Below are 13,574 nucleotides of genomic sequence, written 5' to 3' on the forward strand. Positions count from 1 at the left end.
CTCAGTAGACTGAGGACTATACACTTTGCCTAACCTGGAAATATCCTCAAATAGCTGCATTTAAAAGAGAATTCCTTCTTTTGGGTTAATTGGGTTTACAAAACCAGGATTAGGATTAATTGTTGAAGGGAGCAGATTCTATTAATTTAAGGTCATTCATTCTGTCCTCTGAAGTTGTAGTGAATGTCCTATCATTTGAAGAAATATGTAGAAGTCATTAATGACCTCATGGGTCCCTCTGACCTTCACAATTTACCAATTCCTTTTTCTAAAGCAGATTATGTGATGAGGTGTTGATGTATTTGAAAGGGTCTTATAATGAGTAAGCTGTGACTTATTATACTAGATTACTGCTATTCTTTTTATCTAGTGCTGTCTCTGTGCAGAGTTGGTTATTTTATGTTGATTTACTAAACATTTGCAAAGCTGCTATTCTATGCCAGGTCTTCTGTGGAGAAGTGACAGTATAGGGATGAATCAGACATTATCAAATTCCTGATCTCCCAGTCTTGTGAGTGTTATGAAGGCACAAACAGTTACAGTACAGGATGCTAAAACTTCATGAGGCCAGGAACTGTCTCACCTGTCAGTTGCAGGTTCCATGGCATGTGGCACATAATGATATAATACTGAATAAAATTATACTATGGCACGTACTGAATAAAAGATTGGATGTTTAAGAAAAGCTTCCTGGTGGTGAAGTCTGAACTGAATGAGTTAGTTATCTTGGGGAAGAATAATAAAGAGACAAGTGTATTCCAGGCAGAGGATAAATAGCATGTGCAATGGCACCCCACTCCAGTACTCTTGCTTGGAAAATCCCATGGACAGAGGAGCCTGGTAGGCTGCAGTCCATGGGGTCTCGAAGAGTCGGACACGACTGAGCGACTTCACTTTGACTTTGCACTTTGATGCATTGGAGAAGGAAATGGCAACCCACTCCAGTATTCTTGCCTAGAGAATCCCAGGGATGGGGGAGCCTGGTGGGCTGCTGTCTGTGGGGTCGCACAGAGTCAGACACGACTGAAGCGACTTAGCAGCAAGGCAAGGAGGTTCATGAGGTTGGCTTGTACAGAGAACTGCGAGTGGTTTGTTATGATTGGAATGTGAAGTGTAGGCAGGTCAGATCATGTAAGGAATTTTAACTTTTAAAGGTAATAACAAGCTATTGAGGGATCTTAAGTGGAGGAGTCATACATTCTAACACAATACTGAGTCACAAGCCAAAAACGTTGAATCATGCTTCCAGCATTGGAGATTCGTTTATTCTGAGTCATTTTATACTGTAATCAGTGATTAAAAAAAAAAAGTTCACATGTCCATTGCCAGTAGCATCCTGGCTCCTTTCATATTCATGGTTCTCTTTTACTCTTCACAGGAGTTTAATGAGACAGGTTATTATCCTTGTATAATAGATGATAAAACTGAAATTGAGAAGGGTTATTGGCAATAGGTAACTGATTCCCAGTTCGTCTTGCTTTCCACTGATTCATTTTTCATCAAATGGAAGAGATACAGTTAAAAGGTGGTGAAGAATTTGCTGGTGTTAAGATCTTTGAAAATTTCTCCCCATTATTGAGTTGTAAATTGTTGAAGAAGGGATGTTAACCAAAGCTGAACTGTTCTTTGTGGCTCAAATGTCTTTATGCTTTTCAAGGCGAAGTAGCAGCTATTATTTATTGAGTAGCTAAGATGTGCCAGGCACTGTGTTAGTAACTTATATGGTGGTGGTTTGGTCACTAAGTCGTTTATGACTCTCATGACCCCATGGACTGTAGCCTGCCAGGCTCCTCTGTCCATGAGATTCTTCAGGCAAGAACACTGGAATGGGTTGTCGTTTCCAGGGGATCTTCCCAACCCAGGAATCAAACCTGGGTCTCCTGCATTGCAGGCAGATTCTTTATCGACTGGGCTATGAGGGAAGCCCAGTAACTTATGTATGTTAACATAATTAGTCCTCACAAATTAACCTTGTGAAGAAATTATCATCCCCACTTCACAGGTAGGAAACAGACTTTCCTGGAGACTCATAATTGCTATTGTGATACAACCAGATTAGAACTAGGGTCTTCTGAGTCTCTGTCCTGGGTTTTTTTCCCACTGTGGCAGGGAACTGAGAAAGAAGATGTCAGAGAGGTCTTATAAAGGAGATTGCAGTAAAGCCTTCAGTCTGTTGTTCCTTAGTGAGGAGGAGGAGCCCTGGGGCTCATGCCATATGGCAGAGAGGATAACACCTGCTTTGTAAAAACCTGTACTGATTTTAGTATCTACAATTAAAACCACCAGATTGTCAAGGACATTTTCTCCCCAATTCAGAACATTATCCCTGTGGCTCAGTCCTCTTTATTTCCTTACTAGTTATATGTGGGGATATGGTTTGTCCTGTGATAGCATGGCATCGTTTTCCTTATTAGTTTCACACAGATCATTCCATTTGATGTTGGAAATATTTGAATGATACTGTAATCTCCATAACACAAGAAATTGGGACTCAGAGATTACGTGACATGCTTCCTATCCTTGAATGAATTAGTAGTAGAAACCAGTACAATATTAAGTTCTCCGCAGCATTCATTTTCTACATTTAACCATTGATATTTATTTAGCACTTTCTTTGTGCCCAGGTATTGGTGATACAGAGATAAAATTTTTGCGTTATCTTAGTCCTTGAGAAAAAATTAACATAAGGATGAGGGCTGCAAGAGATGTACATGAATAACATACAATGAGGGTCATATTTGATGGAGTGATTTATCCTGCTTGGTAGTACAGGATAGTTGGCACAAGGTTCTTGGGCCCTCACAGTTTATTCATTTAACAAACATAAACTTTAATGTTTCTTCTAGTTCTAAAATTCTTTTATTTGTGGCTCATTGGTCTGAGATCCATCTCTCAGATTATTTAGCATTTTAGTGCCTAAGCTCTCATTTATAAAATGATCACCTACTATGTTATAGGCTCCGTGAGTGCCCAAGAGTCAAGGATGGGTAAGGTCTTTGCTCTTGATCTCCCAACTTAGTGAGGAATCAGAACACATAAACAAGGATTGATAACACAGTGTCAGGTAAGTAACACAGTGTCAGGTAAATGTAGGCAATGATACCAGCCAGAGAAAAGGGCAATCAATGCTTTCTTGTGTGAAGTAGCATGAACAAAAGCCACATTGTTAAGGATCCATCATGTCAGGTGAAAGAACTTGGACTCTCCACTTGAGCTAAGGAAGTATTTTAAATAATGTAGTTAGATATTTATTTTAGTCTAAACTACCATCTTAGAAAGGGCTTCCCTGGTGGCTCAGTGGTAAAGAATCTGCTTACCAGTGCAGGAGGTGTGGGTTCAGTCCTTGGGTCAGCAAGATCCACTGGAGAAGGAAATGGCAACCCACTCCAGTATTCTTGCTGGGAAAATCCCATGGATAGAGGAGCCTGGCAGGCCACACTCCATGGGGTCAGAAAGAGTTGGATATGATTGAACTACTGAATAATAACAACCATTTTAGAAAGATACCTCTGGAATTTGGATCTGTGTAGTGGGATGAATTCATATCTCTGTCTCTCTTGCTATGCTTAATTTCTTAAATTCAGAAAAGATACATAAAAAATAAATTCAATACAATGCTTATTAATGAACCACTATTGGAAATTTGTGGAAGATAGAAAGCAGATAAGATCAGATTGACTGGAGCAGCAGAAAGTACAGCTGCTCTGTGTATGTGGAAGAGAAAAATCCTAGGAAAGTAAGAGTAGCTTCAGAGAAAATGGTGTGAGAGAATATATATAAAAAACAGGAAAGAGTCCTGGGTCATCTTCAAGAGTAAATTAATTTAAATTCTGTAATTGAAAAAGCTGGATCAGCCTCCATGTTAAGTGAACAAAAGGTATCAGAAGGTTGATCCTAAGCTTAAAAGACACTTTTCGAAAGAAAGCACACTGCTTCTTTGTAAATTACCCATATCAGGAGAATGCCTGATATGGGTACAGGGGCCTGAGAGAGAAGCAGCAGAACTGGAGTTAACTACAAATCTCTACAGCAGGTGTAAAGTAGAGGAAAAGGAAAAGTAGTTCTGCAGTGGAAAAAAATACATTAAATTTCTGCATCCCAAGGATAAATTTCTTATGCTTTTGATAACTGGGAGAAGAGGAATCTCTATCATACATACTCTTCCGTGCTGACACACTCTGAAATGATACTTGTCAGTTACCTCATCTGTATAATTCATATACAGACTGCGTCAGACTGCCCATTCAGAGGAAGAGACAGCAGAGAAGCACACTCGCATGACTACAGAGGAAGCACGTGCTAGGTGTATACACTGATTAGTCTGATTTTTCACTGATAAATATGAGCGGAGAGCCTAGACACTTGATCTCTAGACACTTGAGAGGAACAAAGCATTAGAGAGAAGGACCATGATAAAGAAATAAAACTGATGCCAGAGAAAATTGATAATTCAAGAAAGAAAATTAAAAAGAACTCTAATATTGGGTTGGCCAAAAAGTTCATTTGGGCTTTTCTGTAAGATGTTTCGTAAAACTGGAACGAACATCTTGGCCAACCCAGTATATTCAAAGGTTTTATAGATATTGCATCTCCCAAAACATGCTATAATCAGAGCAGTGGTTCCCAACCTTTTGGCTCCAGGGACCAGTTTTGTGGAAGACTATTTTTCCATGATTAGGGGCAGGGGAGTGAGGATGGTTTGGGGATGATTCAAGTGTATTACATTTACTGTGCTAATGATAATCTATATTAGCAGTTACTCCCCAGCACTGGCATCATTGTCTTGACTCTACCTCCGATCAGGTATTAGATTCTCATAAGGAGCATACAACCTAGATCCCTCATGTGTGCAGTTCACAAGAGTGTTTGTGCTTCTATGAGAATCTAGTGCCGCCGCTGATCTGACAAGAGGTGGAGCTCAGGCAGTAATGCAAACATGGAGAGTGGCTGTAAATACAGATGAAGCTTTGCTCACTGGCTGGCTTGCTTGCTTGTCCGCTGCTCACCTCTTGTTGTGTGGCCCGGTTCCTAACAGACCATTGACTGGTACTGGGCTGTGGCCCTTGTGTTGGGGACCCATGGATTAGAGCAATCAGAGGATAAAAAAATAATTCTTAGAAATTGAAAATATGATTAAAGAAATAAATTTCTAAGGATTAAAAATGCACATAAAGGTGGATTAATGATATAAAACATAAAGACATATGGAAAATTAAAGCATAAGTGATATAGGACATTATTCAGTGCAATTCAGGAAGACCTAGAGGATTAAGACATTAGAGTAGAAAAAGGAATAATGGAAGAAAAATCTCTCAGCTAAAGAAAGGTATGAATCTTCAGATGGGAGAGCCTACCAGTTACCAAGTCAGATAACTGTAAAGAGACCAAAGAATAAAGAGAAATATTTTCAAAGCCTTCAAAATGAAAACACAGCTAATGTGGCTCATTAACAGTAGTGGTCAAAGGAGCAGTATTTTCGGAGGTAAGAGGAAAATTATTTAGAACCAAGAATTCTATACCTAATCAAACTAGCTTTCAAGCATGAGGTCAACATAAAGGTATGTTTGAACATGTGATGATCTAGTTTACCACCCTTGGAAAGGCTAAACACTAAATATTAACAGTATTTTCCTGTTGGGTAAATCAAATCCTTTACGATTATATAGCGAAAGTGACAAATAGATTCAAGGGATTAGATCTGATTGAGTGCCTGAAGAACTGTGGATGGAGGTTCATGACATTGTACAGGAGGCAGTGATAAAGACCATTGCCAAGAAAAAGAAATGCAAAAAGGCAAAATGGTTGTCTGAAGAGGCCTTACAAATAGCTGAGAAAAGAAGAGACGCTAAAGGCAAAGGAGAAAGGGAAAGCTATACCCATTTGAATGCAGAATTCCAAAGAATAGCAAGGAGAGATAAGAAAGCCTTCTTCAGTGATCAATGGAAAGAAATAGAGGAAAACAATAGAATGTAAAAGACTAGAGATCTCTTCAAGAAAATTGGAGATACCAGGGAACATTTCATGCAAAGATGGGCACAATAAAGGACAGAAATGATATGGACCTAATAGAAGCAGAAGATACTGAGAAGAGGTGGCAAGAATACAGAGAAGAACTATACAAAAAAGATCTTCATGACCCAGACAATCATGATGGTGTGATCACTCACACTCACCTAGAGCCAGACATGCTGGAATGAGAAGTCAAATGGGCCTTAGGAAGCATCACTACGAGCAAAGCTAGTGGAGGTGATACAATTCCAGTTGAGCTATTTCAAATCCTAAAAGATGATGCTGTGAAAGTGCTGCACTCAGTATGACAACAAATTTGGAAAATCAGCAGTGGCCACAGGACTGGAAAAGGTCAGTTTTCATTCCAGTCCCAAGAAAGGCAATGCCAAAGAATGTTCAAACGACTGCACAGTTGCACTCATCTCACACGCTAGCAAAGTAATACTCAAAATTCTCCAAGCCAGGCTTCAACAGTATGTGAACTGTGAACTTCCAGATGTTCAAGCTGGATTTAGGAAAGGCAGAGGAACCAGAGATCAAATTGCCAACGTCCATTGGATCATTGAAAAAGCAAGAGAATTCCAGAAAAACATCTACTTCTGCTTTATGAACTAGACCAAAGCTTTTGAATGTGTATATCACAGCAAACTGTGGAAAATTCTTCAAGAGATGGGAATACCAAACCACCTTACTTGCCTCCTGAGAAATCTGTATGCAGGTCAAGAAGCAACAGTTAGAACTGGACATGGAACTACAGACTGGTTCCAAATTGGGAAAGGAGTACGTCAAGGCTATATATTGTCACCCTGCTTATTTAACTTCTATGCAGAGTACATCATGCAAAATGCCAGGCTGGATGATGCACAAGCTGGAATCAAGATTGCCAGGCGAAATATCAATAACCTCAGATATGCAGATGACATCACTCTTTTGGCAGAAAGCAAAGAACTAAAGAGCCTCTTGATGAAAGTGGAGAGTGAAAAAGTTGGCTTAAAACTCAACATTCAGAAAACTAAGATCGTGGCATCTAGTCCCATCACTTCATGGCAAATAGATGGGGAAACAATGGCAACTTTTATTTTTTTAGCCTCCAAAATCACTATGGATGGTGACTTCAGCCATGAAATTAAAAGATGTTTGCTCCTTGGTAGAAAAGCTATGACCAACCTAGACAGCATATTAAAAACCAGAGACGTTACTTTGCTATCAAAGGTCCATCTAGTCCAGGCTACGGTTTTTCCAGTAGTCATGTATGGATGTGAGAGTTGAACCATAAAGAAAGCTAAGCATGGAAGAATTGATGCTTTTGAACTGTGGTGCTGGAGAAGACTCTCGAGAGTCCCTTGGACTGGAAGGAGATCCAGCCAGTCTGTCCTAAAGGAAATCAGTGCTGAATATTCATTGGAAGGATTGATGCTGAAGATGAAACTTCAATACTTTGGCCACCTGATGCAAAGAACTGACTCATTTGAAAAGATCCTGATGCAGGGAAAGACTGAATGCAGGAGGAGAAGGGAACAACAGAGGATGAGATGGTTGGATGGCATCACTGACTCGATGGACATGAGTTTGAGTAAGCTCCAGGAGTTGTAATGGACAGGGAACCCTGGCATACTGCAGTCCCTGGGGTTGCAAAGACTGGGACACGACTGAACAACTGAACTGAACTGACCTTTTGGGTTGATGGTAATTAAGAATATTCACTTAAAAATTCTTTTTACCCAAGCATTAGATTAAAAAATCAGTTAGAACTAAAATCCTAGTAACTAATAGCTGTCATTCTGGGGTCTTCCTTCACTATTGTCTTTGAAATTTCTTTGCATTTCTGTGTTGGAATTTCTATTTCACTTGCAGTGCTTCCTCATTCTTAGTTTGCTTCCTAGTTTGGTGGATCCCATCTTCTAGTAGCTTTGAGAAAGTAGGTGGGAAGTAAATACTTAATATCTTTCAGGTCTCAAAATGGAGCACTTCTATTCTGCCTCCCATTTGATTGATATTTGGCTGTACATGGAATTCTTGGTTGAAAATACTTTTCCACCAGAATTTGGGAAGCAGTGCAGTTTTGTTATCTACTTTTCAGTATTAGCTATTCAATTTCAAAGCTGTTTTATTCCTGCCTCTTTGTACCTGACCTGTTTTTTTTTTTTTTTTTCATTTGGGAGGGTTGTGGCATTTTTTTTGTCACCATCACTTAGAAATTTCACAATTTCATCTCTATATTTACCTATTTGTTTCATGAGGAACTTTGTGAACTCTTTCAACCTGGAAACTCAAGCTTTCAGTTTTAGGAAATTTGCCTGAGTTGTTGATGATTTCATCCCCTCTTTTCTTTGTTTTCTCTTTCTGGAGCTCCTTTTTTTTTTTTTTTTAAGACTTGCTGGACTAATTCTCTGATTTTTTAAAATATTTACTCTATTTTCCTTGCCTTAATTTTGCAGCATAGATATGTAGATTGATTTTCAGATTTGCCTACCATCAACTTGAGATTTGATCTTTTTAACAGTTACTGCTCATCTATTTTTCTTTGCCTCCTTTGCTAATCCTGCCTTCTTTCCTGTTTTCCCCAACCTTCTGGGTTTAATGGCTTTAACAGGTCATTATTTATTATAGTTCTAATGAAATTTTAAGAAATAGATGCCTATGTTCAATCTGCCATCTTTATCAGGCATTCCTGAGGAATTTTTGGTTTTAACTCCTTACGTATCTGTATTATATAAAATACAAGATAAGAACCTGCTGGTTTTACATATAACTTAAAATTTTTACTTTTAAAAGGTAGCATTATTGACTTATTTATATACTGTAAAATTCATCCATACTAGTTGAATTGTACAATTCAATGATTGTATTAAATTTATAGACTTATGCAACAGTCTTTACAATCTCTTTTTGGAATATTTGCATCACCACAAAGAGTTCCCTAGTGTTCTTTTACAGTTCATTCAAACTCCCATGCCCAACCCTAGGAAACCACTGATATTCTTTCTGTCTATATAAACTTACATTTTCCAGACATTTTATATAAATGGACTCATAGACCATGTAGTCTTTTGTGTCTACTTTCACTTAGTATAATACCTACGAGTTTCATCCATGTTCTAGCATGTATCAGGACATCATTCCTTTTTATAAAAGTCTGAATAATATTTTACTGTATTGATTATTCATCAGTTGATGGGCATTTGGCTTTTTTCTTCTTTTTGATTATTATAAATAATGCTCATACTAACATTCATGTACAAACTTTGGTGTGGATCTGTGTTTTCATTTCTCTTTGGTATATACCTAGGAGTAGAATTTCTAAGCCACATGGTGACTCTATGTTTAACCATTTGCGGAACTGCTAGACTGTGTTCTACAGTGGCTGTACCTTTTTACATTCCCACCAACATTAGGATGCTTCTAATTTCTACATATCTTCTCCCACATTTGTTATTGTCTGTCTTTTGATTATAGCCATCTTAGTGGATATGAAGTGGTATCTCATTGTGGTTTTGATTTGCATTTCCTAATAATGATGTTGAGTATTGGCCATGTGCTTATTGGCCATTTGTTTATCTTCTTTGGAGAAATTTTTTGTCATTGTTTATTTCTAATTTAATTCTACTGTGGTTAAATAAGACATTTCGTGTGTTTTCAGTCATTGAAAATTTATTGAGATATGTTTTATGGCCCAGCATATATTCTATCCTGAAGAATTATCCATAAGTGGTTGAAAGTAATGTGTGTTCTTCAGAACTTGGGTGAAATGCTTTGTATATGTCAGTTAGGTTGCATTGATTGATAGTGTTGTTAAAATCTATATCATTGCTCATTATTGAGATCTCTTTGAGGGCTGTCCAGAAACTTTAACTTTCTGCTTGTCCCTTTTGAAGCTTTTATGTATGTGCACAGAGTCAGGCATGTATGACCAGTGTGGGACCTCTCTCTAATGTCTGCTGTATCTTTGAGCAGTCTTGGCCAGAATTCATTTGCCCTATCCAGGATTGCAGCCTCAGGCTAGCAGCGGTTGACTCTCTCCTGCTGCCGTCTCTGGGAGGTTACTTCCACTGATGGCCCCACTGGGCCTGGGCACTGCTCACTCCTCCAAATGAAAGTGAGACCTCTTGGACCACATAGTTGCAGCCTGCCTTCCCTGGAAGAAACCCTGCTCTAATAAAGCTAGGGTGGGATGGATGGGAGAAATCCTGGGCCAGAACATCAGAGATCCCTATGTTTTTACCCAAAGTTCAGCAGTTTTAAAATGATAAGCACTTCTCAGTAGTATATGTAGGCACTTGGAGGTTTTGGGAACATTCCAAGCATGTTCCCTTCTCAGAGTCTTTGTATCTCTTCCATCTGCCAGGAATATTCTTCTCCCAGAGGGTCTGATGGCTTGTTTTCTCATTTTGTTCTGGCCATTAAAGAGGCCTTTCCATGACTACTTATATCTAAGATAATAATTCCTTACTTTCAATCAATCTCTACTCTCACATGTTTCTTACTACTACCTGGCAATTTGGTGATGAATTTTAAATGTATCTTCTTCTAAAATGTAAGCCATAGGACCAGGCACTTTATCTACAGTGAATCAGTGGATGAGTTGGAGTCACTTTTTAAAAAGAGGTTTGTGGTTATTAACCATAATGATAATTTAATTGATTCCTTACATCTTTCTAACTGAGTGTGTTTATACCCGCATCACTTCATTTCTTTCTCCATGTGGTCCTCTAAGGTAGGCAAAGAGCTTCTTGTCATCATTTCCATTTTGTGGATGAGAACTTTGGCTTAAAGTGGGATACCCTTGGCAAAGGACACAGGGATAAGAAATAAAATTCTGGGAAAGAAACCTATATCTCTTGATTTTGATAGTCGTTAATACAACTACCCAAAGCCATCACATGTGGAAACCAGAATGTGTTGCTAAGGAAGGTGATGAAATCCCCTCCTCCACAGTTTTAGGAAGCAACACACTTGGTGTTTATAGTTTACAGTGGGTAGCCCTAGGGCCCCAAGAAGATGGAGAGGTTGCTGAGTTAACTTCATTCTCATTTTGGGTTCCTAGTTAAATCTTATTGAGTGGAATATTAGGGGGAAAACAAATTAGAGTGGAAAAGTATCAAAATATGTGCTTTCACAGGGAAGGAACTGCTATTGGATTTTAGAACTGAAAGTGACTTAAGGGCACCCCTCAAATTATACCAGTCCTCACCTCCACATTCCTCAAGTGATAAAACTTGAAGCTGAAAGGATGGATTCACTGCCTGTAGTCACTAAAACTAGTTGCTTACAAACGCCTGTCACTGGCAGTTTTTAAGTTATGTCCTGCACTGGAGGTCCTGTTAGAATCTGTGAAGATGCCAACTTTCCTTACTTAGTATGTCAAATGTGGTAAAGGCCACTCTCCCACACATAACTCTAGTATAATATTCAACTAAATAAGTTCCTTCACTATCCCATGTTGTTCTGACATTCCTCTCTCCAGCGGCCTCAAATGGCAGCAGAAGGGGAATTGTCCGTCCGTCTGTCTCCTGCATCAGATGGTGAGCTACTTTTAGGACTTGGACCATCTTTTTCATCTTTGTACATTTATATCAAAAACATCCATCACAGTATCTTACTGAGCACAAAGTAGATGGTCTGAAAATATCTGAAACTGTTGAATTACATCAATATCTACTAAAAGATCTCTATTGCTTCTCTGGTCCTATACTATAATCATTTAATCTCTGTCAAAAATCTCATATTTTGGAGCTATTTTATCTCTTGAACATGTGTTGTAAACAGTAATGGTATGATCTTTTTGCCTGGTCTTGCCCTGAAACCTGCCAGTCTTGGCCCAGCTTTGTTATAGTTCGCGTGGGAAAATCAAGTTTCTGAGATTATAGCAGATTCAATTAGTGGTGCTGGTAAGGGTCATTCCAAGACAGGGCAGAAGCTTAAGGAAATAGGTAGCATCTGATCTGGGGAAAATCTCATTGCTTCCTGTGACAAGAAAATCTCATTGCTTCTTGTGATGTTCTATATCTGCAGGTGAGGGTACCTGATAGCGGGATGCAGTATATTTTGGTAAAGAAGGAAAAGGAGAGGCAAAGACTATTTACCATATCAGAAAGGATTACAGAATTATAATGATAAACTTTGTAAAATTCTGAACTCTTGATCCCTTTCCTGCATATTGTACTTTATCCTCTGTTCAGCACAGAGTAAAATTCATAGAGAAGAAAGAAATACGAGCTTGTCTTCAGGGTTTGGTTTGGGGTAGGCAGGTAGAGAAGCTGTCAGTTGGTTTCCCCATCCACAATTAGGCTTTGGGTGGGAGAAGGAAGCCCTCCAGGGACTGAAGGGGGAGTGGTAGCTAAAAGAAGAGAGGGGAGATGGCTGAGTTCCTGAGGCCAGCTACAAAGGTGGAGAGCTTGGAGGCTGATGTGTGTTTCAGAAAGAGTGTCAGGAGAAGGTTTCTTCTGGGAGATTGGTGACCCTGGTAGTTTAAGTTCCATGTTGGTTTAACCTAACGAACCTGGCTTTTGTCACTGTGCAGAATGTGAAGGCGGTGTCTGAGACCCCTGCAGTGCCGCCAGTTTCAGAAGATGAAGATGATGATGATGATGCTACCCCACCTCCAGTGATTGCTCCACGCCCAGAGCACACAAAATCTGTGAGTCTTTGTGATTTATTAGAGTTTGGAGGTGGGGAGTAAGGGATGGGTGCCAAGGTCTAGAAGTTTAATACTCTGGTGGGGGTCCTGAGATTTTGGAGGTGGTGAAATAACCAAATTACCTTGATTGAAAGGTACTTTCTGTATGATTAAAGACAGGAAGTGGTATATTTATTTATCATTGGTTTGCAGATAGTCCCAAGGTGTCCTAAATAGTTGGTCTTTGTACCAACTTAGCCCTACTTTCTTTATAGACAGGAAGATACACAGAATTAGTGTTACTTAGTGTAGAAGTAACATAAATTGTTCCCATCTCCTAGGTGGCAACAAATTAGCCTGCTATAGATCTTTTCTTCCCTGTTAAAGTCCAGTGTTCAGGCTCTTAAGACATTATTGATGATACTGAAAGACTCAAGAGAATTTGTAAAAACATTAGTGCTATTAATACCTTGGACATCAGGAGTGCATTTTGATGCTGGATATTGGCAGTGATTTTTATTTAACTTCCTTTGAGGTTCTTGCATTTCATAATAGCCGTGGTCCCTTTGCCCTCACTTTGCATAATCTGCGTTTTACATGTTTTAGCATCACTGAGCACTGATCTATCATTAGATGATATTACTAGTGTTTCTTTGTTTGGACTTTTTATTATGACAAAAACTTCAGAATGAAAGAATGATTTAGGGCTTAAACTCTGTGGTAATACAAAAAAGATTCTCTGAACTAGAGAATTCATGGAAATATTCAAGCAGATGTTGGTTGACTGAGTATGGGAGATGCTGTGGAGGCAATTCAAGGGGATTAGATGACCTTTTAGAATTATAATTTATAAGCAGAATCTGTGGAATCACTGCTTCTGTAGGTTACAAACTCACTTTAAGGAAAATGAGCTTCAGAATCAGAGAGTTGTCCAGAGATGTCACATTGG

The 13,574-nt window shown here is 38.9% G+C and overlaps 1 protein-coding gene across 5 annotated transcripts in view; it reads left to right on the forward strand.

Moving 5' to 3' along the window:
• Window positions 1–13,574, forward strand: part of PAK1 (p21 (RAC1) activated kinase 1) — a 162,232-nt gene that overhangs the window by 103,743 nt on the left and 44,915 nt on the right. For all 5 annotated transcript variants that reach the window (XM_040255635.1, XM_040255639.1, XM_040255634.1 and 2 more), the window contains one exon: window positions 12,530–12,646. In XM_040255635.1, coding sequence (XP_040111569.1) covers window positions 12,530–12,646 — 117 coding nt within the window. The remainder of the gene's footprint in view (window positions 1–12,529; window positions 12,647–13,574) is intronic.

This window comes from Oryx dammah, unplaced genomic scaffold, assembly GCF_014754425.2.
Source record: "Oryx dammah isolate SB20612 unplaced genomic scaffold, SCBI_Odam_1.1 HiC_scaffold_15, whole genome shotgun sequence".
NCBI lineage: Eukaryota > Metazoa > Chordata > Mammalia > Artiodactyla > Bovidae > Oryx > Oryx dammah.